This window comes from Carlito syrichta, unplaced genomic scaffold (genome assembly GCF_000164805.1).
Source record: "Carlito syrichta isolate Samal-C Ts95f unplaced genomic scaffold, Tarsius_syrichta-2.0.1 Scaffold316004, whole genome shotgun sequence".
Lineage (NCBI taxonomy): Eukaryota > Metazoa > Chordata > Mammalia > Primates > Tarsiidae > Carlito > Carlito syrichta.
The window spans coordinates 45,907-68,115 of NW_007260100.1; the positions used below are offsets into that span (position 1 = coordinate 45,907).

At 35.0% G+C, this 22,209-nt stretch overlaps 2 protein-coding genes across 2 annotated transcripts; both read right to left on the reverse strand.

The window, feature by feature from the left end:
- Positions 1-871: 871 nt before the first annotated feature.
- LOC103276261 (natural killer cells antigen CD94-like) lies at positions 872-11,500 on the reverse strand. The gene is made up of 7 exons (XM_008073673.2): positions 11,381-11,500; positions 6,351-6,441; positions 4,950-5,042; positions 4,747-4,809; positions 3,030-3,181; positions 1,779-1,882; positions 872-992 (listed from the first exon to the last, which is right to left on the reverse strand). The coding sequence occupies exons 1-7, from the start codon at positions 11,498-11,500 to the stop codon at positions 872-874; spliced, it is 744 nt and encodes a 247-aa protein (XP_008071864.2).
- Positions 11,501-16,552: 5,052 nt separating this feature from the next.
- Positions 16,553-19,758, reverse strand: LOC103276262 (natural killer cells antigen CD94-like). The gene is made up of 4 exons (XM_021706785.1): positions 19,728-19,758; positions 19,524-19,586; positions 17,794-17,945; positions 16,553-16,660 (listed from the first exon to the last, which is right to left on the reverse strand). Exons 1-4 carry the CDS (start codon positions 19,756-19,758, stop codon positions 16,553-16,555), a joined length of 354 nt encoding a protein of 117 aa, XP_021562460.1.
- Between the last annotated feature and the right edge of the window lie 2,451 nt (positions 19,759-22,209).

Sequence of the window (22,209 nt, forward strand, 5' to 3'; positions counted from 1 at the left end):
GGGAGTTGGCTTTTGATATCTATGAGATCAGGAAAATCCCATTCAAGTTACAGCTATTAGTACACATTATCAGTAAAATGGGGTCTCCTTCCTCCAAAAAAGGAATTATTCAATGTTAAACACATACTTTAAAAAGGGAAATAAGATCTTCAATTCACATATGACTCTTTTACTGATACATAAGCGTTAAAAAAGAAAGATCTGTGGAGCAAAGAAGTATTATAAAGTCATGTGACCAGAGTTTGGATGTACATTACACTCTTGAAATCTGGGACTAATCATATGAAAACCAACATTTGTCCAAAGACTTCTGATTGTTCACCACAACTCAGAAGCAGAGGGATATATATGAGAAAATTGTCACATGGCATGTTCATTCTAAATTAAAGCATATTTATATATAAATATCAAGAAAGAACTAACAAAAAAACATTAAAATTACTTTTACTTTCAGAAAAGTGAGATGAGACTATAACTTCCCAATTTGGTATGAAATGCAAAAGACTGAAATGATGTTGTCATATATTATTTGATATAAATTTTATTTAAAATTCTGCTGAGAAAATTTATAAGAATTATATAAAACTACATAAATGTGCAACAGAGTTACATTGATTTCATAATAAATGTACACATCAAATGAAAATATTCATATTTATTTATCTTGACTATTAATTTCAGGTGTAGGAGTTCAAGTTTCCTTTATTTTAAAACTCATGATTTCAAGTAAGCAAACATTGTATGATAAGACAGCATTTACAACATTTTACAAACTCCAGAAGTAGACAATTTGTAATAATATCAGTGGTAAATGTATCATTATTTGTGATTTTTGGCCTTTAGTCCTCACCCTCCATGACCCAAGAAACATTTAAATAAGTCGTTGCTTACAGATATAACGATTATTCTTTTCACAGGGTTCATCTAAAGCATTTTGTTTTGGACTATAGGTTATGCATTTCTGTGAATTAAAAGGTTCAGTGAATGGGAATCTGTAATGAAGAAGAAAGTGAGACTATTCAGGAAATTTTCAAATTAAATAGTATAATCTTTAAAATCATTTGGGAATTCTATTTACATATTGAATCATTTTTTATTTAACAAACACAATTTACATGTCTCTATAGTACAATGCTGTAAAACACCAAGCTATCCCTCACTAATCAAAAGCATTGAAAACAAGGATATTTGTTCTGTTTTGTTTTTGCTGTTGTCAGTAATGGTGTGTATGTATGATATGCTTTAACTCTATTTTGCTTAAGATGTGTTGGCTGATCTACTACAGAAAAACAAACGAGAGCATAAACTTTGTCATTGTGTGATGCTGCAAATTTCATGTTTATGAATAAAAATGAGATTTTAAAATGACAAATATATAGAAAATAAGCTCAGAATGTTTAAAACATGGAAGAATGCTGAGAATATTGGACTCCACACAATAAAGGAAATAATAGATATACCATTTTATCTGTACCGCCTCTGTGGATGTATCTGTACATAAACAAAAACATCCAAGTGCTTATACTAAGGCAAAAGTGAAGCACTCTCAAACGTTCTTTTGTGGTTACAAATACACTAACTTTCATGTCACTTGAGCATGAACTTGAATGTTCTAAGTGAATCTAAAATTGTTACTCTGGTGTGCATTTTCTTTTTTCTTATCCTCGTGCCCTAGACAGGTTATTTCAGCTACTAGGCTCCTGGAAGCTACCTCCACTAGTCAGATCTAAGAATAAATTTACAAAGAACAAAAAAGGCCTTCACTGCCAGAAACTCACAGGTTCTTGGAGAGAGTGGAGCCATTCTCCCACAACCAGGCATTATGTTCTTTACTATAAAACAGACCAACCCAGTAATAGTACTGACTGGAGTGCATGAAATCCTGCATAGAGACAGAGAAAAACAAATAATATAATTTTAATCTACGTTGGAAATAACATGTTTTTAAGAAAGTCTGCATTTAGAATACAATTCAACCTTTCCATTACACAAATTGAAATTATTTTTAATTTCTAATATAGAAGGTATATTCCAGGCCTCACATTTTTTTTTTTTTTTTTTATCTATCAGGCACATTCATTTAGCAAGATAAAAATAACACAAAATCTCACTTCTTGAAGAAAAGAAAAGCCTTATAAAGGGAGGTAGACTTTTCATGGAACACCTCCTTCACAAGTTTCAACCATCAAATTTGATTCCAAATGAATAGTATTTTAACGATAAATCTACTTAATCTATAGTCAGCACAGGTGCTAGCTGAAGAAGTTTTTCACTTTTTCTTAAGAATTGAGTGATTTATATGATCATAATCTCCATACCAGTTCCATATTATATAACAGAAAAATGACAAAACCTGTAAAATTATTAAATAAATTATAAATTCCATTAAAATAGCTAAAAATCATAAAGAAATTTAGTTGTTTTTTTTAATAAAATGGGTAAATATGATGAGTCATTATTTTGTTCTTTGAATTCTCCCTGAAAACTTTCTTTTGCCTTCATTTGGTAATTATCTTGATCTTTTTCCTATGACATAAACCTTAAAGAATTTTTATGTAGGTTTTATGGTGATTATTTCACGGGACATGGAATTGATAGGCCAACAGTTCAGTATACATTCATTTACCATCTGATTAAGCACTTGAATTAAGCTGGGCTCAGTGGCCCAGCCTGTAATCCCAGCACTTTGGGAGGCCAAGGTGAGAGAATTGCTGGAGCCTTCAGGTTCCAGACCAGCCCAGGCAACTTGGTGAGACCTCGTTTTATGATAAATCAAAAATTAGCCGGGTGTGGTAGCATGCACCAAAATTCCAGGTACTTGAAAGGCTGAGGCAGAAGGATCATCAGTGCCCAGCAGGTCGACACTGGGGTGGCCATGAGTGTGCCACTGCAATCCAGCCTGGCCGACAGAGTGAGACTCAAGCTCAAAAAAAAAAAAAAAAAAAAAATACACTTGAACTACATTAGTTAGCTTAGTTATATAGTATATTTTTCTAAAGAAAATGTTGGAAACCAGACTTAGTACATGCCAGTTCATCTCTGGTTTGAAGTTGAAGTAGACTGGAGTTCAGAGAAGCACGGGACTGCCTACTTTCTTCCCAAGTTTTCTCCTCATTAGAAACGAAGTAACAGTTGCATCGGTACCCAATCCACTTCTCTGGGCAAGAACAGCAGTCAGAGCCTAAGAGAAAAAATAAAACATGTCTGATGACAATGACAATTTCCACTTTTTAATGCTATTTAATTATTAAACAAAAATCATTTGCTATTTATTCGTGTATTATTTAAATATTCTTTGAGAATGTACTATGAACACCACAGTTCATGGGATACTAACATGAACAAATTAAATATGACACTTTTCCTCATAGAGATTTTATTGTAGAGATAGATTCAGAATGATATAACTCCTAATCATTTATTACTATATTTAATGACAATTTAGGTAAGTATACAAAAATTGCAGTATGTTAAAACAGCATGTAGCACAGTGTTAGATGAGGATAGTTAGAAGAACCATTTTTGAGGAAGGGACCCAAAGCTCAGCAGCACCATAGTGTAAATAGGAGCCAAACAGATAAAAAAGAAATTTGAAAAAGGAAAGCATTTTGGCATATATTTTGATCAGAAAAAAATATGATACATTGGGAAACGCATCATAATGTGAGAATGTGAATATGATGCATTGGGAGAATTCTAATAGTATATGTTTCAGTATTTTATTTTTCAAAAAGAAAGATAAACAGTTATCCTAAAGTTTGATATGATACATTGGGAGAATTCTAATGGTGTATGTTTCAGTGTTTTATTTTTCAAAAAAGAAAGATGATCCAATTATTTGAAGCTTGATTATACAATTTATCAGTGATAGTGTCTTCAAATATTACTTATCCACAGTGATAAAAGTCATGACACATAGTAGCACCCAAATGTTTGCCATATGAATGATGCTGATGGTGTTAAGATATAAATAGATAGTGAGACAACTTAGGGAACCGTCTGGAAAAAATACATGAAAAAGTTTGCACTTTGCACTAGATTCTGCATCATAGAAGAAACAAAAACTATGTCAAGAGATATGAGTAAAGTTAAAGGTAAGCATAGGCAGGCAATTAGGATTGATTATAATATTTATGGTAGTATATATTTTTAATTGTTACTTAATCATGAGCATTCATATGACAAAATCTGTCATTTCAGATTACTGTTTTTCTATTAAATATATGAATAGCCGGGCACGGTGGCTCACACCTACATTCCCAGTACTTTGGGAGGCCGAGGTAGGAGAATTGCCTGAACACGCGGGTTCAAAACCAACCTGGGTAACTTGGTGAGAAGTTATTTCTACAATAAATTTAAAAATAAGAAAATTAGCCAGACGTAGTGGCGGGTACCTGTAGTTCCAGCTACCTGGAAGGCTGAGGTGGAAGAATCACCTGAGCCCAGCAGGTTGAGGCTGCAGTGGTCATGAGCATGCCACTGCACTCCAGCCTGGGTGACAGAGTGAGATTCCTACTCAATATGTGTATATATATATACACACACACATATATATATGAATAAGGTATGTTCAATTTATTTTGATCATCCATAAGTTAGAGAACAATGATGTGAGACTATTCTACAATTAGTAGGCAAACATGTATTACTAAGTGTAGCATTCCATTACGTTCCTGTGTGCCTGAACAAGAAACTGTCTTTTTAAACCTTTACCAGTGCTAAGCTTTTTCAAAGTATATAACTTACTTTCCTGGAGTCCCATGTCAGGTCCTGGAGAGGGCATTAGCTCTATCCTTGGTTTAGAAAATACTACAAGAAATAATTAGAAATTTCCTAATTATATGGAAGTTTATGAATTAATATATTATACATTAATAATATGAAACTTTTAATATTAAATAATTTCATCACAGTTTGGATTTTATGTAGAGTTGCCTTAAAAAACTTACAATTTGACAACAAAATTCCTAGTGCAGTCATCAGTGAAAGGCATATTACTCCTAAGATTCCAGAAACAAGTCTCCACAGAGTGGTCTGAAATACTGTAGAGAAAGAGAGATAGGATAATAACATACAAAACAAACAAAGGAGTTGAAGATCTGAAAAGCAGAATCCAGTGAAGAAAAATCAAAAAAAAATTTTTTTCATTTTATAACATGTCATTTTGCCAATGAAATACTGAAAAATGATATTCCACTCAGGACTGCCCCCAATACACACATTTTTATGTGGTGTAATATATTCTTCAGGGAAATTATCCACACATCTTCTTTTCTATTAGCTCTATCTCAGTAAAGTGGATTTACCATTTATTTTTTTAAACGGAAGACAAGCCTCAAGATCTGAAGTAAGAAGAGATCAACAGGCATCAAATTGTGTTCTTTGTGCTTAGGTAACAGACATTTACTTTTATTCTTGCAAGAAAATTGCAAGATAGATAGTATTATACCCATCTGGTAAATGAGAAAGCATAAGGACCAATTATTTTTATCAAGATTTCAAAGCTAGTAAGTATCTTAGTCAAAAATCAATTGGAAGACTGTCTAGGTCCAGAATCTTTCGTTTTGCATAGTCTATCATTAACACAATAATATTATGTGGGAGTGTGTCCTCTCCTCATCTCCTTACAGGCTCTGCTCTGATAAATGTCTAACTACTCAGAGATTTGTAAAGGTTTTGTAAGAAAGAGAGGACATTGGATCATTTTGGACCTGGTGTGATGACTGGTTCTACAACCAATGTATGGGTAATACCTTGGGGACCCAGGTTCAATTCACAGTATAGTGAATTATGATACATAAACAATCTTTTTTTCTAATAATGTTACTTTTGCTCACACTCATAATTGCTGGTTTATAGGCTTTACCCCTAACCCATTTGAACGTTAGTAGATTCTGCTTTAACATTAACACATCCTAAAAGAATGATGTTACCATTAAAACTGTACTATGTGTCAAAATGTGAATCTGTGTAATTTGGAGGTGTCACAATAAAACAGCAAATTTTTAAAAATCTTTTTAAAGCAGTGTCATTAATTTGTGGCTTTCTCTTTGTTTCTATGCTAAAATGTAACTAGGTAAGTCCGGGTCTCATTTAGAATTTAGAGGTATCTCTGTCAGAAGTCACTCTTAAAATCTGTTGGAAAAGTTTCACAGAATATGCCTAAGCTATAGAAGGAAGAATCAGGAAAGTGAAATAAATGTGGAGACTACTGCCACATGAAAAGCGTAAAAATATCATTGTTAATCATGTCCTTTTTTCATACAGCACCATACTGAAATCAACCAACCCATGAACTACCTTTTCTGGCTATTATTTATTTTTTAATTTGTGACTGGGATCACATATACCTGCCATGAGAAACGATCTTCCAAGGTCGATGAAGAGAAGGCATGATGTGTACTTGCTCTGGAAGAAATGTGTTGGATTGTAATACCTGAGCTAAGTTAAAAAATCCAAAAGTTCAACGTTCCCCTAGCCTTTCAGACCAGTTGGTTCTGTAGTTTTGTTAGTATTAAACCTAAAGGAAAAATTTAATGTAAAACTTGTTAAATCTAATTTAGCATAAAAGAAAAACAATTGTGTATTTAACGATGTTCTTGAATCATCTGTTGCTGAGACACATATCTATACCACAAATAAGAAGCTGTAAAATCACAAGTTTCTAAAATGTTCCAGGAACCACAGTACAGGAAATTCTCACAGTATTTTTGTAATGTTAATACGTTGACAAGTACTAAAGTAGGTGAGAGAGAGATTTTTTTAAATGTGTAAACATCAAAAGCTTTCTTTAAAGTTATTTGGAAAATAAAGAAACAGATGGATAAACCAAAAGTAAATTTTCTTAGTTTAATACAACTCCACACAGCATTTTTTGTCTTTGCATAAAAACAAATATTTATTTACTTTGTACTGAACATAGTTTAAATCACTTAGCATATGTTCATTTACTTTTGAAAATGACTTGATATTGTACATACATAATAATACTCATTTTTACCAATGAGAAAACTGAGGCACATAAAGTTGAGTAACTTGCCCAAGGTCATTTAGGTTGGCATTTCATTTCCCTTTCTCATTCTCTCCCTTTATCCCTGGCACAGTAACCCAACGGTGGCAGGCAAAGTTCAAAAAGACACAACTGGAAAAGCCTTCTGGTTTTCCGTACACACACACATGCGCGCGCGCACACACATGTGCTCTAAAACTGCTTCAGGCCAGGCACACGGTGGCTCAGCCTATAATCTCAGCCCTTTAGGAGGCCAAGGTGAGAGAATTGCCCAAGCCCGGGGGATCGAGACCAACCTGGGCAACTTAGTGAGACTTCATCTCTACAATAAATCACAAAAACTAGCCGGGCATGGTGGCATGTGTCTGTAGTTCCAGCTACTTGGAAGGTGAGGTGGAAAGATTGTCTAAGTGAGCATGCCACTTAGGTGACAAGAGTGAAACTCCAACAAAAGCTGTTTCAGCGAAGCTTAACTGACACTTGAGTGCCTCATTAATGTTAGCCTTCAAAACTTCTTGCAATACTTCACTGTCCCTTCCTTTAAAACCCTTTGAACTTGACTTCAGGTATTCTATACTTTTTGTTTTAACTAATATGTTATTTATTATCCTTGTTAATATGCTATCTCATTCAGATAATATACTGATACTAAAATTTACACTTTGTCCACAGAAGCGTAACCTTGTTACCAGGAATAGAGACCTTGATCTACAATGTAGTATCTGGAATTGAAATCTACTATTCATCCGTATACAAAAGCAGACTCACAAAGAAACCATTTTGTGTTTTATATTGCTTATTTTAAAGCAATTTGAGATCATTGTATATGAACATTTTTGGAAAAGATGAACTTTCGGCTGGGCTTGGTGGCTTAGCCTGTAATCCCAGCACTTTGGAAGGCCGAGGTGAGTGAATTGCCTGAGCCCGCGGGTTCAAGACCCTCCTGGGTAACTTGGCAAGACCTCATCTCTATAATACATCCAAAATTAGCCGGCCGTGGCAGCACGGGCCTGTAGTTCTGGCTACTTGTAAGTCTGAGAAGGAAGGATCCTCTGAACCCAGCAGGTCAAGGCTGTGGTGGCCAGGAGCATACCACTGCACTGCAGTCTGGGTGACAGAGTGAGAAAAAAAAAAAAAAGAGAGATGAACAGTGAAGTTAAAATTGTTCCATGAACATTTCTTAAAATCAATTAAGAAAAGACAAACTTTTTGTGTTTTATATTATTTTTAAGCATTATGAGATTACTATAGATGAACTTTTTTGTAAAAGTGGGCTTTTAACCAACAACCAAAAAAACACAAAAGCAAGAAATGATTTGGTTTCTTATATTTCATGTAGTCAAAAGTTTTCCATCTCTTTAATTTGTATTTTTTGCATAGAGCTCCTTTCATTGAACCACCATAGTTGTTCAAGTATAAATCTTTCCTAGAAAATATAAACATAAAAAATGCTTTACTCAGATTTTATGAAAATCTTAATTAAGGAAAAGGACTTATAAATGATTCTTTGCCTCTTTGAAGTCAACTATTTTTCGGTTTTGGTGTTCGATAAGCTGAACTAGCAAAGAGTTCTCTGATTTTGCTAATTATTTTCGTGTAAAATTACCTTAACTAAGGAGAAGTTTAGGATTTTGCTTTTTCTCTTTGTTTTGACAGAATGTGCAATGAAGATTATTAACTACACTTCCAACATTGATAAGACCACCTTTATTTGAAAGTTGTTCTAAGTTTTCCGAATCATATTTGGTGAGAGTTACATTTCTTTTTCTTTCATATTAGTTCACTGACTTAAAAATACAGCAGTGACATGTTCATTCAAAGAAGTCCAGGCTTAAGTCACAAATGAGATAACTGAACACACACACACACACACACACACAGATACATAAAACCCTGCCCCTGACTTCTTTCTGCACTGCCAACCTGATGATCCTTTGAAACGATCTGTACATAGGTAGTTGAATGGTTTACATGCACAGTATCCCTACCACTCATCTCCAATTGTTGCAGCATTGTCATGAAACATTTAGATCCCTTGAGATATTTGGTGAATTGTGGCCAACAGCCAACTAGTATAAATAGTATCTGTATCTCTGCATTTACCAGCTTTTGTTTCTCCTAGAGCTGGTGAAAGACTTGCTGCTGTCACACATGGCAGTCCAGAAGTATTGAATCATTATCACCAGGATAGGCCTCAAGCAATAAATCTCTAAAATGGTATAATGCAGCAGTCTCACCCTAAGGTAAGGCAATTTTGAGCATTGTGTTTTGCCTCATTTCCAGAATCGCTCGAGAGTCTTAAATTCCAGTTACCTTGTCTAGTAGCTAGATTAAGAAAACGATCTTCATTGTTCCATTTTCCCTTTCCCATATTAACACCCCCTTTGCTATCTCTATACCATACACATCCCAAATAAACTTTGCACTCGAAACCTTTCTAAGGTCCGCTGCAACTCATACTTAAATTCTGCTGAAATGCCCAACTTCATTTATGTGCATTTATTTTTGAGAAACCTGGAATCCTTTCAAAAGAGCCTTCTCTTTGCAAGACTCATCTCCCCTAGTGTCCATTGTAAGAACCACCCTCTTCTTTTTCTGTCAATACTGATGCCCTTGTTCAAAGCAAGTGATGACTTCAATAATTAAAACAATTTTTAAACCTGAGTAAAGATCTGGGAAAAATAAACTAATGCCCACGTAAGACATGAACAGTGAAGTTAAAATTGTCCCATGAACATTTTGCAAAATCAGTTAAGAAAAGATAAAATCCAGCTAGGCTTGCAGCACAATTGGCAGCAATCATTTAAAAACTTGTCTTTTCATCCATTTCCTTGTGGCTGATCACTGTTTACTACTCCATCATAACTAACCTATCCCTTGTCATAAGACTCTTTGTTCTTTAACTGTTCTAAAGGTTTAAAAAAAAAAAAAGATATTGTGAAATGTTAAATTTTCTATTGAGTTTCTCTTTTGAGATTTTACATTCCAACAAAACTGCCAGCTGATCAGAAGGGCTCAAGGGAAAACTGACTCAGGAAATAATGCTGATTCCACCTACTGATGTTTTCATTCACCTTAGCTGACCAATTAATGACCACAAATTTTCCAGTCTGTGGCACCCTCCAGGATTCCCTTAAAAGTCTTCCCTAGAAGCCCTCAAGGAAATGGAACTGAGGCTTGAAATTATCTCTCATTTTCTCATTTAGAACCTTGTGTTTATTAAACTCTTTTTCCCCTTGCAAATCCCATTGTCAATGTATTGGTCTGCTGTTGAGCAGTGCAGAGGCATCTGGCTGTCTGTTACAAAGTTTTTTTCCTCACCTAGAAATCAGTACCAAGAAAACTAACATGTTGCAGAACACAGCAACAGTATACATTCCAATAGAACCAAGTGAGGAATTTATTTTGATCTCACTGTTTTTGGAAAATGAATTCTCAGAGTTGAAGGAAAATTGAGAGCACCAGGCTGAAAATTATTCTCCTTTTCAAAAAGAGAGAGGGCTCCTTGAGAAAGCAGAAAAGGTTACTGACTTGGCAACGTCTACTATTAAGCGTGTTAACAACTAATCTACTAGCTAGCTAGTAGGTTTTGCTTGCTAAAATCCTTATCAATGAAATGTTTTTGGCAGGATGTATTAGACCAGGGGTATCCAACCTTTTGGCTTTCCTGGGTGTCACTGAGTAAAGAGGAATTGTCTTGGGCTGCACATAAATTATATAATATAATTAGTGTGTATACATGATAACATATCTTTTATTTTTATATTTTTATTATAAAGTTTAGAAAATGATGTTAGAAGATTATAAATCTGTGTGCTAAACATACCTGTATTCAATTTCTGAAATTGTAGTAAAAATACACACACAAAATAAAAACAGAATCTATAAGTTTATGGAAAATGGCTTTGAAATTGCCATCATAAAAACACTGTTCCAGGGAATGGGGGTGTCTTATATCTCTCATGTTTGAGTCAAAGCTGTTTATCTAAATGTACATTCTTTTATTAATTTAGCCTGAGGGATGGCTGAGGGGCTATAGAGTATACATTCTGAGTAAATTGTACTGTTGAAAAGCAAGTTTTGGGGGCTGGGGTGAATACACCAATTTACTTCCTGATGCCATGGTATCAGATTAAACATCCATTTCTCCCAGTTGCTGCCTCTCATCTTGATTGGTCCTTGGGACAGCAGTGAATTTATTGAGTTGGACCATAAAATTTAGTAACCAAGAAGAGATTAGACTGCTTGCAACTGGCCACCGTCCACGAGGCTGCTCCCCAGGAGACTTCCAGCATCTGTTGGAGCCCTCTTGCTCTGGGCACTCTCCAAGGAATGCCCCCTCCAAACACAACTCCTAATTCAGCCACCTACCCTCTGTGACCAAGCTGGAAGAACAGGATTTTGGAGCACTTGTCTTTCCTTGAAGGGAATGCTTTTATAGGTAAACCAAACTAGTATTCTGAGTCTTGGGGTCTGTTTATGAGCATGCATGTCGGATCAAAGCATTGAATGGTTATCAGTACCTATTGGCAGCTATTCTGTGGCCACAAAGTCCTAGTCAGATTTGTATTTGTGTTTGTGTGCATGCATGCCTGTATGTGTGTGTGAGAGAGTGTGACAGTGATAGTTGATGGAAAAGAAAAGGGAAGCCCTCTTGGTTATGAACCTAGACGTCAGCCCAGGTTTAAGGTAAGAGGCATTTTCCCTTTGGTCTGTGAAAGCAGACACTTTCAGGTGACTGAGTGTCTTACTAAGGCATCAGGGGAACTATTCCCAAGACATGCAAGGGCCTCTATCATAGGGACTTTCAATCATAGTTTGCCTGGGATCTCACAGGTGAGCCCTGAGTGGGCCCAGAGATTGATCAGAGGCTTGACAGACTCTGATTCATACCAGTATCCAACTACAGAGCATGGAGTGTTAGAGAAGATGGCAAGACTAGATCACCTGGATGGGTGGACAGGACTCTCCAAGGGACCCAAAGCTGCTAATGTCCCTCTGGAGGACTTATAAAAATTGGTGATCCAGTGCTCCAGAGCCCCATTATTGTTATGAGAAATTAATGGGAAAACTAGGACACTAGGAGGAGGGAGAAGACTGTTGGTGTCAAGGCTAGCAGGAGCTCTCTCCACGAGCAGCACGTTCTTGATCCACACACCATCTCAGGCTCAGAGACCAGACTCAGTCACAACACCTCACTGTCTCTCCCCTGAAACTTTCAGTTGTTGTCCAGTCTCCTCCTTCGATTTCACTGCTTATTTTATGTTTGAAAGAAGTTCAAAGGCATGCCAGAGTTTTTGAAACTTCAACTGGTTAAATGTTAAGGCCTATTATGGTTATGTACATTTTAGAGCAGAATGGTCAAATTACAGTGAGAAAATTTCAGAGCTAAAATAGTTAACCTGCAACTACAGGATTAAATGAAGTCTTCTAAGCTCGTTCTCTCTCTTCTCTCTCTCTCTCTCTCTCTCTCTCTCTCTCTCTCTCTCTCTCTCTCTCTTTCTTGAGCTGGAGTCTTGCCCAGACTGGAGTGCAGTGGCACACTCCCAGCCACCACAGCCTTGACCTGCTGGGCTCCAGCGATCCTTCCACCTCAGCCTTCCAAGTAGCTGGAACTATAGGCCCATGCTATCATGCCCGGCTATTTTTTATTTATTGTAGAGACAAGGGCTCACCAAGTTGCCCAGGTGGGTCTCGAACATGCAGACTTAGGCAATCCACTTGCCTAGGCCTCCCAAAGTGCTGGGATTACAGGCTGAGCCACCAAGCCCATCCCTAAACTCTCTATTTTCCTTTCTACCTGCTGTGAATTTGCTGGTAACTAAGCTACTAGTGTTGAGATAAAGGGCACTGTTTCAAGGTTAAGTGACAATTTTGTTCAGTTAGTTCTAGCTAAAATATAAATATTGAAAACGCATTTGAAAATGAAAAAAAAAAGCTTCAAAAATTAAACTATCATGGACACTGCTTTACCGAATTTTGGTCCACAAGTGATAGGATTACCTATTGGGCAAACAAGGTTTAGCCGTGCAAACAAGGTTTAGCCGTGCAAACAGGTTCCAATTTTGTCAGATATAATTTGGATTTAGGCATCTTTTGCAAAATAGTGAGTTTATATTGCTACCACATGGCTAAAATTAAGAAGTAAAAGCTATTGGATTTTTGTTTAAATGTATGTGTGTAAGATTAAATATGTTTACATGTATGTGCATCTTATGTGTTTTGTCCAGCATGCTACCAAATTGGCTTATTTAAATAAACTGATCTCATTGCATTGCAATTTGACTTTCATGATCTTTGATAAATGGAAATGGTTTTAAATGTATTGATAAAATGAAAGTGTCTTTGGAATTGTCAGCATACATTTTTGTCTGGGTCTGCTAATTACATAGGTTTTACATTTGCCTCTAATAAATATATTAAAGTATCAGGGTTCAGCACAAGGGTTATAAGACTATAAACTTAGCCTAGATGAGAATAATCTTTATTTGTATAAATTCTTTTTTGGACAAGTAAAACTAATTTAAAATTGTCAGTCAACAAAAATAGTTGAATCTTCTGAGTTATTGGTAAAACGCCTATGTATTTAACCCTAAGTTTCTTATTTAGGGTGCAACCCCATGTTCACAGGCTTTGAAAAAAATTAATCAGGAAATAGCTTACAATAATGACTAGCTCTTTCTGAAATCTCAGTTTTCATAAGAAATTAAGCAAACTGCTAAATTTAATAAAGTAAGTAAATATTAATGAGATAATGTTTGGGTAAGTTTTACGTGATTTGAAATTTTAAATTATTATGATGTTCATTAAATGTCTGGGTCACTTACAATTAAGAAAGTATTATAACATGGAAAACCATGTTTCTAAAAATTGTGTAAGAGAACTCAGTTATAAAATGTTGATATCTAACAGACAGTTTGGAATATCAGTGACAATTTCTTGCTTCCTAGATTTTCCCAAAAAATTAAAGCTATTGCCGGGCTTTGTGGCTCAGCCGGTAATCCCGCGCCTTTGAAAGGCTGAGGTGAGTGGATTGCCTAAGCCCGCGGGGTCGAGACCCGCCTGGGCAACTTGGCAAGACCTCACTTCTACAATAAATGAAAAATGAGCGGGGCGTGGTAGTGCACTACTGTAGTTCCAGCTCCTTGGAAGGCTGAGGCGGAAGGATCGCCGGAGCTCAGCAGGGCGAGGCTGCAGTGGTCAGGAGCAGCCACTGCACTCCAATCTGAGCGACAGAGTGAGACTCCTAACTCAAACAAACAAACAAAATAAATAAATAAATAAATATAAATATAAATATAAATATAAATAAATAGAACCTGAACATTTACCATAGAAGCACAAAGGAAGGGTCAGCAGTCATGGGACACTGCCTGGTGAGCAGCGGGGAATAAATCAACACAAAGGGTATCTGGTCCTAAACCAGGGAAAGTGAGGACCAGTTGGAGACCCAAAATTCACCTGCATGTACATTACTTATATAACTAGTCTTGACTTGGACCCCACATCTTTATAACAAAATTTTAAAATTTAAAAATAGTCTATTCTTTTCTTTTTCTTTAATTGTATAACTGTAGCTCATTTTACAAAGTCTATCTTCACACAAGGATGTGAAGAGTTCAGTTTGTAGTTCTGTTCATATTCTGGTAAATAAAATATAGAAAGTCATTTCCTTTCCTCGATGTTTTATATTAGAAATCAACATTACATTCTTAATTATAATCATTGAATTGAATGTATAACTATAAAGCAAATAAGGGAGTTGGCTTTTGATATCTATGAGATCAGGAAAATCCCATTCAAGTTACAGCTATTAGAGGAATACATTATCAGTAAAATGGGGCCTCCTTCCCTCCAAAAAAGGAATTATTCCATGTTAAACACATAATTTAAAAAAGGAAATAAGATCTTCAATTCACATATGACTCTTTTACTGATACATAAGCGTTAAAAGAGAAAGATCTGTGAAGTAAAGGAGTATTATAAAGTCATGTGACCAGAGCTTGGATGTACTTTACACTCATGAAATCTGGGACTAATCATATGAAAACCAGTATTTGTCCAAAAACTACTGAATGTTCACCATAACTCAGAAGCAGAGTGATATATATGACAAAATTGTCACATGGCATGTTCATTCTAAATTAAGACATATTTATATATAAATATCAAGAAAAAACTAACAAAAATATTAAAATTACTTTTACTTTCAGAAAAGTGAGATGAGACTATAACTTCCCAATTTAGTATGCTATGCAAGAGACTGAAATGATGTTGACATATATTATTTGGTATAAATTAAATTTTATTTAAAATTCTGCTGAGAAAATTTGTAAGAATTATATAAAACTACATAAATGTGCAATAGAGCTACATTAATTTCATAATAAACATACACAACAAATGAAAATATTCATATTTATTTATCTTGACTATATAATTTCAGGCATAGGAGCTCAAGTTTCCTTTATTTTAAAACTCATGATTTCAAGCAAGCAAATATTGTATGATAAGACAGCATTTAAAACATTTTATAAACCCCAGAAGTAGACAATTTGTAACAATATAAGTGGTAAATGTGTTATTATTAGTGCTCTTTGGCCTTTAGTTCTTACTCTCTATGACCCAAGAAACATTTAAATAAGTTGTTGCTTACAGATAAAACGATTTTTCCTTTCACAGGATTCATCTAAAGCATTTTGTTTTGGACTATAGATTATGCATTTCTGTGAATTAAAAAGTTCAGTGAGTGGGAATCTGTAATGAAGAAGAAAGTGAGAATATTCAGAAAATTTTTAAATTAAATAGTATAATCTTTAAAATCATTTGGATATGACATTTACATATTGAATCATTTTTTCTTTAACAAACACAGTTTGCATGTCTCTAAAGTACAATGCTGTAAAACACCAAGCTATCCCTCACTAATCAATAACATTGAAAATGAGGATATTTGTTCTGTTCTGTTTTTGCTGTTGTCAGTAATGGTGTGTATGTATGATATGCTTTAACTCTATTTTGTTTAAGATGTATTAGCTGACCTACTACAGAAAAGCAAACCAGAGCATAAATTTTGTCATTGTGTGATGCTGCAAATTTCATGTTTATAAATAAAAAGGAGATTTAAAAATGACAAATATATAGAAAATAAGCTCAGAATGTTTAAAACATGGAAGGATGCAGAGAATATTGGACTCCACACAATAAAGGAAATAATAGATATACCATTTTATCTGCACTGCCTCTGTGAATGTGAGTATCTGTACATAGACATAGACATCAATGTACTTGTGCTAAGGCAAAAGTGAAGCACTGTCAAACGTTCTTTTGTGGTTACAAATACACTAACTTTCATGTCACTTGAGCATGAACTTAAATGTTCTAGGTGAATCTAAAATTGTTACTTTGCTGTGCATTTTCTTTTTTCTTATCCTCATGCCCTAGACAGGTTATTTCAGCTACTGGGCTCCTGAAAGCTACCTCCACTAGTCAGATCTAAGGATAATTTTACAAAGAACAAAAAAGGCCTTCACTGCCAGAAACTCACAGGTTCTTGGAGAGAGTGGAGCCATTCTCCCACAGCCAGGCATTATGTTCTTTACTATAAAACAGTCCAATCCAGTAAAAGTACTGACTGGAGTGCATGAAATCCTGCAAAGAGACAGAGAAAAACAAAGTAATATAATTTTAAGTACCTTGGAAATAACATGTTCTAAAGAAAGTTTGCATTTAGAATAAAATTCAGCCTTTCCGTTACACAAACTGAACTTATTTTTAATTTCTAATATAGAAGGTATAGTCCAGGCCTCACATTTTTTATCGATCAGGCACATTCATTTAGCAAGATAAAAATAACACAAAATCTCACTTCTTGAAGAAAAGAAAAGCCTTATAAAGGGAGGTAGACTTTACATGAAACACTTCCTCCACAAGATTCAACCATCAAATTTGATTCCAAATGAATAGTATTTTAATGATAAATCTATTTAATCTATAGTCAGCACAGGTGCTAGCATGTAGCTGAAGAAGTTTTTCACTTTTTCTTAAGAATTGAGTGATTTATATGATCATAATCTCCATACTAGTTCCATATTATATAACAGAAAAATGACAAAACCTGTAAAATTACAAAATAAATTATAAATTCCATTAAAATAGCTAAAAATCAAAAAGAAATTTAGTTGAGTTTCCTTAATAAAATGGGTAAATATGATGACCTATTGTTTCGTTCTTTGAATTCTCCCTGAAAACTTTCTTTTGCCTTCATTTGGTAATTATCTTGATCTTTTTCCTATGACATAAATCTTAAAGATCTTTTATGCAAGTTTTATGGTGATTATTTCACGGGACATGGAATTGATAGGTCATTGGTTCATTCATTTACCATCTGATTAAACACTGGAATAAAGCTGGACTCAGTGGCTCAGCCTGTAATCTGAGCACTTTGGGATGCCGAGGTGACAGAATTGCTGGAGCCTTCAGGTTCAAGACCAGCCCAGGCAATTTGGTGAGACCTCGTTTCTATGATAAAGCAAAAATTAGCCGGGTGTGGTAGCATGCACGCAAAATTCCAGCTACTTGAAAGGCTGAGGCAGAAGGATCGTCAGTGCCCAGCAGGTCGACACTGGGGTGGCCATGAGTGTGCCACTGGACTCCAGCCTGGGCAACAGAATGAGACTCAAGCTCACAAAAAATAAAATACACTCGAACTACATTATTTAGCTTAATTAGATAGTATATGTTTCTAGGTCAAAAAAATGTATGAAACCAGACTTAGTACATGCCAGTTCATCTCTGGTTTGAAGTTGAAGTAGACTGGAGTTCAGAGAATCACAGAACTGCCTACTTTTTTCCCAAGTTTTCTCCTCATTAGAAATGAAGTAACAGTTGCATCGGTACCCAATCCACTTTTCTGGGCAAGAACAGCAGTCAGAGCCTAAGAGAAAAAATAAACCATGTCTGATGACAATGACATTTTCCACTTTTTAATACTATTTAATTATTAAACAAGAATCATTTGCTATTTATTCGTGTATTATTTAAATATTCTTTGAGAATGTACTATGAACACCACAGTTCTTGTGATACTAACATGAACAAATTAAATATGACACTTTTCCTCATGGAGATTTTATTGTAGAGATAGATTCAGAATGATATAACTCCTAATCATTTATTACTATATTTAATGACAATTTAGGTAAGTATACAAAAATTGCAGTATGTTAAAACAGCATGTAGCAGAGTGTTAGATGAGGATAGTTAGAAGAACCATTTTTGAGGAAGGGACCTAAAGCTCAACCATAGTGTAAATAGGAGCCAAACAGATAAAAAAGAAATTTAAAAAAGGAAAGCATTTTGGCATATATTTTGATCACAAAAAAATATGATACATTGGAAAATGCATCATAATGTGAGAATGTGAATATGATGCATTGGGAGAATTCTAATAGTATATGTTTCAGTATTTTATTTTTCAAAAAGAAAGATAAACAGTTATCCTAAAGTTTGATATGATACAATGGGAGAATTCTAATAGTGTATGTTTCAGTGTTTTATTTTTCAAAAAAAGAAAGATCATCCAATTATTTGAAGCTTGATTATGCAATTTATCAGAGATAGTGTCTTCAAATATTACTTATCCACAGTGATAAAAATCATGACACATAGTAGCACCCAAATGTTTGCCATATGAATGATGCTGATGGTGTTAAGATATAAATTGATAGTGAGACAACTTAGGGAACCATCTGGAAAAAATACATGAAAAAGTTTGCACTTTGCACTAGATTCTGCATCATAGAAGAAACAAAAAAAACTATGTCAAGAGATATGAGTTCAAGTTAAAGGTAAGCATAGGCAGGCAATTAGGATTGATTATAATATTTATGGTAGTATATATTTTTAATTGTTACTTAATTGTGAGCATTCATATGACAACATCTGTCATTTCAGACTACTGTTTTTCTTTTTAAATATATGAATAGCCGGGCACGGTGGCTCACACCTATACTCCCAGCACTTTGGGTGGCCGAGGTAATAGAATTGCCTGAACACACGGGTTCAAAATCAATTTGGGCAACTTGGTGAGAAGTCATCCCTACAATAAATTAAAAAATAACAAAATTAGCCAGGCATAGTGGCTGGTACCTGTAGTTCCAGCTACTTGGAAGGCTGAGGTGGAAGAATCACCTGAGCCCAGCAGGTTGAGGCTGCAGTGGTCATGAGCATGCCACTGCACTCCAGCCTGGGTGACAGAGTGAGACTCCAACTCAATATATATATATATATATATATGTATATTTATATACACACTCATATATATAAATAAGGTATATTCAATTTATTTTGATCATCCATAAGTTAGAGAACAATGACGTGAGACTATTCTACAATTAGTAGGCAAACATGTATTACTAAGTGTAGCATTCCATTACGTTCCTGTGTGCCTGAACAAGAAACTGTCTTTTTAAACCTTTACCAGTGCTAAGCTTTTTCAAAGTATATAACTTACTTTCCTGGAGTCCCATGTCAGGGCCTGGAGAGGGCATTAGCTCTATCCTTGGTTTAGAAAATACTACAAGAAATAATTAGAAATTTCCTAATTATATGGAAGTTTATGAACTAATATATTATACGTTAATAATGTGAAACTTTTAATGTTAAATAATATCATCACAGTTTTGATATTTATGTAGAGTTGCCTTAAAAAACTTACAATTTGACAACAAAATTCCTAGCGCAGCCATCAGTGAAAGGCATATTACTCCTAAGATCCCAGAAATAAGTCTCCACGGAGTGGTCTGAAATACTGTAGAGAAAGAGAGATAGGATAATAACATACAAAACAAACACAGGAGTTGAAGTTCTGAAAAGCAGAAATCAGTGAAGAAAAATTTTTAAAAAAATTCATTTTATAACACAATCATTCTGCCAATGAAACACTGAAAAATGATATTCCACTCAGGACTTCCCCCAATACACACATTTTTATGTGGTGTAATATATTCTTCGGGGAAATTATCCACACATCTTCTTTTCTATTAGCTCTATCTCAGTAAAGTGGATTTACCATTTATTTTTTTAAATGGAAGAGAAACCTAAAGATCTGAAGTAAGAAGAGATCAACAGGCATCAAATTGTGTTCTTTGTGCTTAGGTAACAGACGTTTACTTTTATTCTCTCAACAAAATTACAAGATAGATAGTATGATACCCATCTGGTAAATGAGAAAACATAGGGACCAATTATTTTTATCAAGATTTCAAAGCTAGTAAGTATCTTAGTCAGAAATAGATTGGAAGTCTGTCTAGATCCAGAATCTTTCATTTAGCATAGTCTATCATAAACACAATAATATTATGTGGGAGTGTGTCTTCTCCTCATCTCCTTACAGGCTCTGCTCTGATAAATGTCTAACTACTCAGAGGATTGTAAAGGTATTATAAGGAAGAGAGGACATAGGCGCATTTGGACCTGGTGTGATAACTGGTTCTACAACCAATGTATGGGTAATACCTTGGGGACCCAGGTTCAATTCACAGTATAGTGAATTATGATACATAAACAATCTTTTTTTCAAATAATGTTACTTTTGCTCATACTCATAATTGCTGGTTTATAGGCTTTATCCCTAAATCATTTCAAAATTAGGAGATTCTGCATTAACATTAACACATCCTCAAAGAATGATGTTACCATTAAAACTGTACTAAGTGTCAAAATGTGAATCTGTGTAATTTGGAGGTGTCACAATAAAACAGCAAATTTCTAAAAATCTTTTTAAAGCAGTGTGTCATTAATATGTGGCTTTCTCTTTATTTCTATGCTAAAATGTAACTAGGTAAGTCCGGGTCTCATTTAGAATTTAGAGGTATCTCTGTCAGAAGCCACTCTTAAAATCTGTTGAAAAAGTTTCACAAAATACGCCTAAGCTATAGAAGGAAGAATCAGGAAAATAAAATAAATGTGGAGACTACTGCCACATGAAAAGCGTAAAAATATCATTGTTAATCATGTCCTTTTTTCTTACAGCACCATAATGAAATCAACCAACCCATGAACTACCTTTTCTGGCTATTATTTATTTTTTAATTTGTGACTGGGATCACACATACCTGCCATGAGAAACGATGTTCCAAGGTCGATGAAGAGAAGGCACGATGTGTACTTGCTCTGGAAGAAATGTGTTGGATCGTAAAACCTGAGCTAAGTTATAAAATCCAAAAGTTCAACATTCCCCTAGCCCTTCAGACCAATTGGTTCTATAGTTTTGTTAGTATTAAACCTAAAGGAAAAATTCAATGTAAAACTTATTAAATCTAAAATTTAGCATAAAAGAAAAAACATTGTGCATTTAACGATGTTCTCGAATCATCTATCGCTGAGACACATATCTATACCACAAATAAGAAGCAGTAAAATCACAAGTTTCTAAAATGTTCCAGGAACCACAGTACAGGAAATTCTCAGAGTATTTTTGTAATGTTAACACTTTAACAAGTACTAAAGGAGGTGAGAGAGATGCTTTTTTGAATGTGTAAACATCAAAAGCTTTCTTTAAAGTTATTTGGAAAATAAAGAAACAGATGGACAAACCAAAAGTAAATTTTCTTAGTTTAATACAACTCCACACAGCATTTTTTGTGTTTTAATAAAAACAAATATTTATCCACTTTGTACTTAACATAGTTTAAGTCACTTAGCATATGTTCATTTACTTTTGAAAACGGTTTGATATTGTAGATACATAATAATACTGATGCCGGGCTCGGTGGCTCAGCCTGGGAGGCTGAGGTGAGTGGATTGCCTGAGCCCGCGGGTTCGAGACCCGCCTGGGCAGGGAGACCTCATCTCTACAATAAAGCAAAAAAATCAGCTGGGCGTGGTAGCGCATACCTGTAATTCCGGCTACTTGGAAGGCTGAGGGGAAGGATCGCTGGAGCCCAGCAGGTGGAGGCTGCGGTGGCCAGGAGCGTGCTATTTCACTCCAGTCTGGGCAACAAAGTGAGACTCCAACTCAAAAATAACAATAATAAGAATAAGAAAACTCATTTTTACCAATGAGAAAACTGAGGCACATTAAGTTGAGTAACTTGCCCAAGGTCACTTCGGTTGGCATTTCCCTGTCTCATTCTCTCCTTTCATCCCTGACATGGTAACCCAACAGTGGCAGGCAAAGGTCAAAAAGGCACAACTGG

Bases quoted from the DNA above. Each gene is read 5' to 3' on its own strand.
- LOC103276261 (XM_008073673.2), bottom strand. From the start codon at position 11,500: ATGCATGCTCATAAACAGACCCCAAGACTCAGAATACTAGTTTGGTTT. The intron at 4,810-4,949 runs GTAAGTTTTTTA...TATTTCTTGTAG, and splicing joins AGGAATTTTGTTGTCAAATT to TATTTTCTAAACCAAGGATA. The intron at 993-1,778 runs GTGAGTTTCTGG...TCTTCATTACAG, and splicing joins TCCACTCTCTCCAAGAACCT to ATTCCCATTCACTGAACCTT.
- LOC103276262 (XM_021706785.1), bottom strand. From the start codon at position 19,758: ATGGCTGCGCTAGGAATTTTGTTGTCAAATT. The intron at 19,587-19,727 runs GTAAGTTTTTTA...TATTTCTTGTAG, and splicing joins AGGAATTTTGTTGTCAAATT to TATTTTCTAAACCAAGGATA. The intron at 16,661-17,793 runs GCATGTACTAAG...GTCTCTTTGCAG, and splicing joins TTCAAACCAGAGATGAACTG to GATTTCATGCACTCCAGTCA.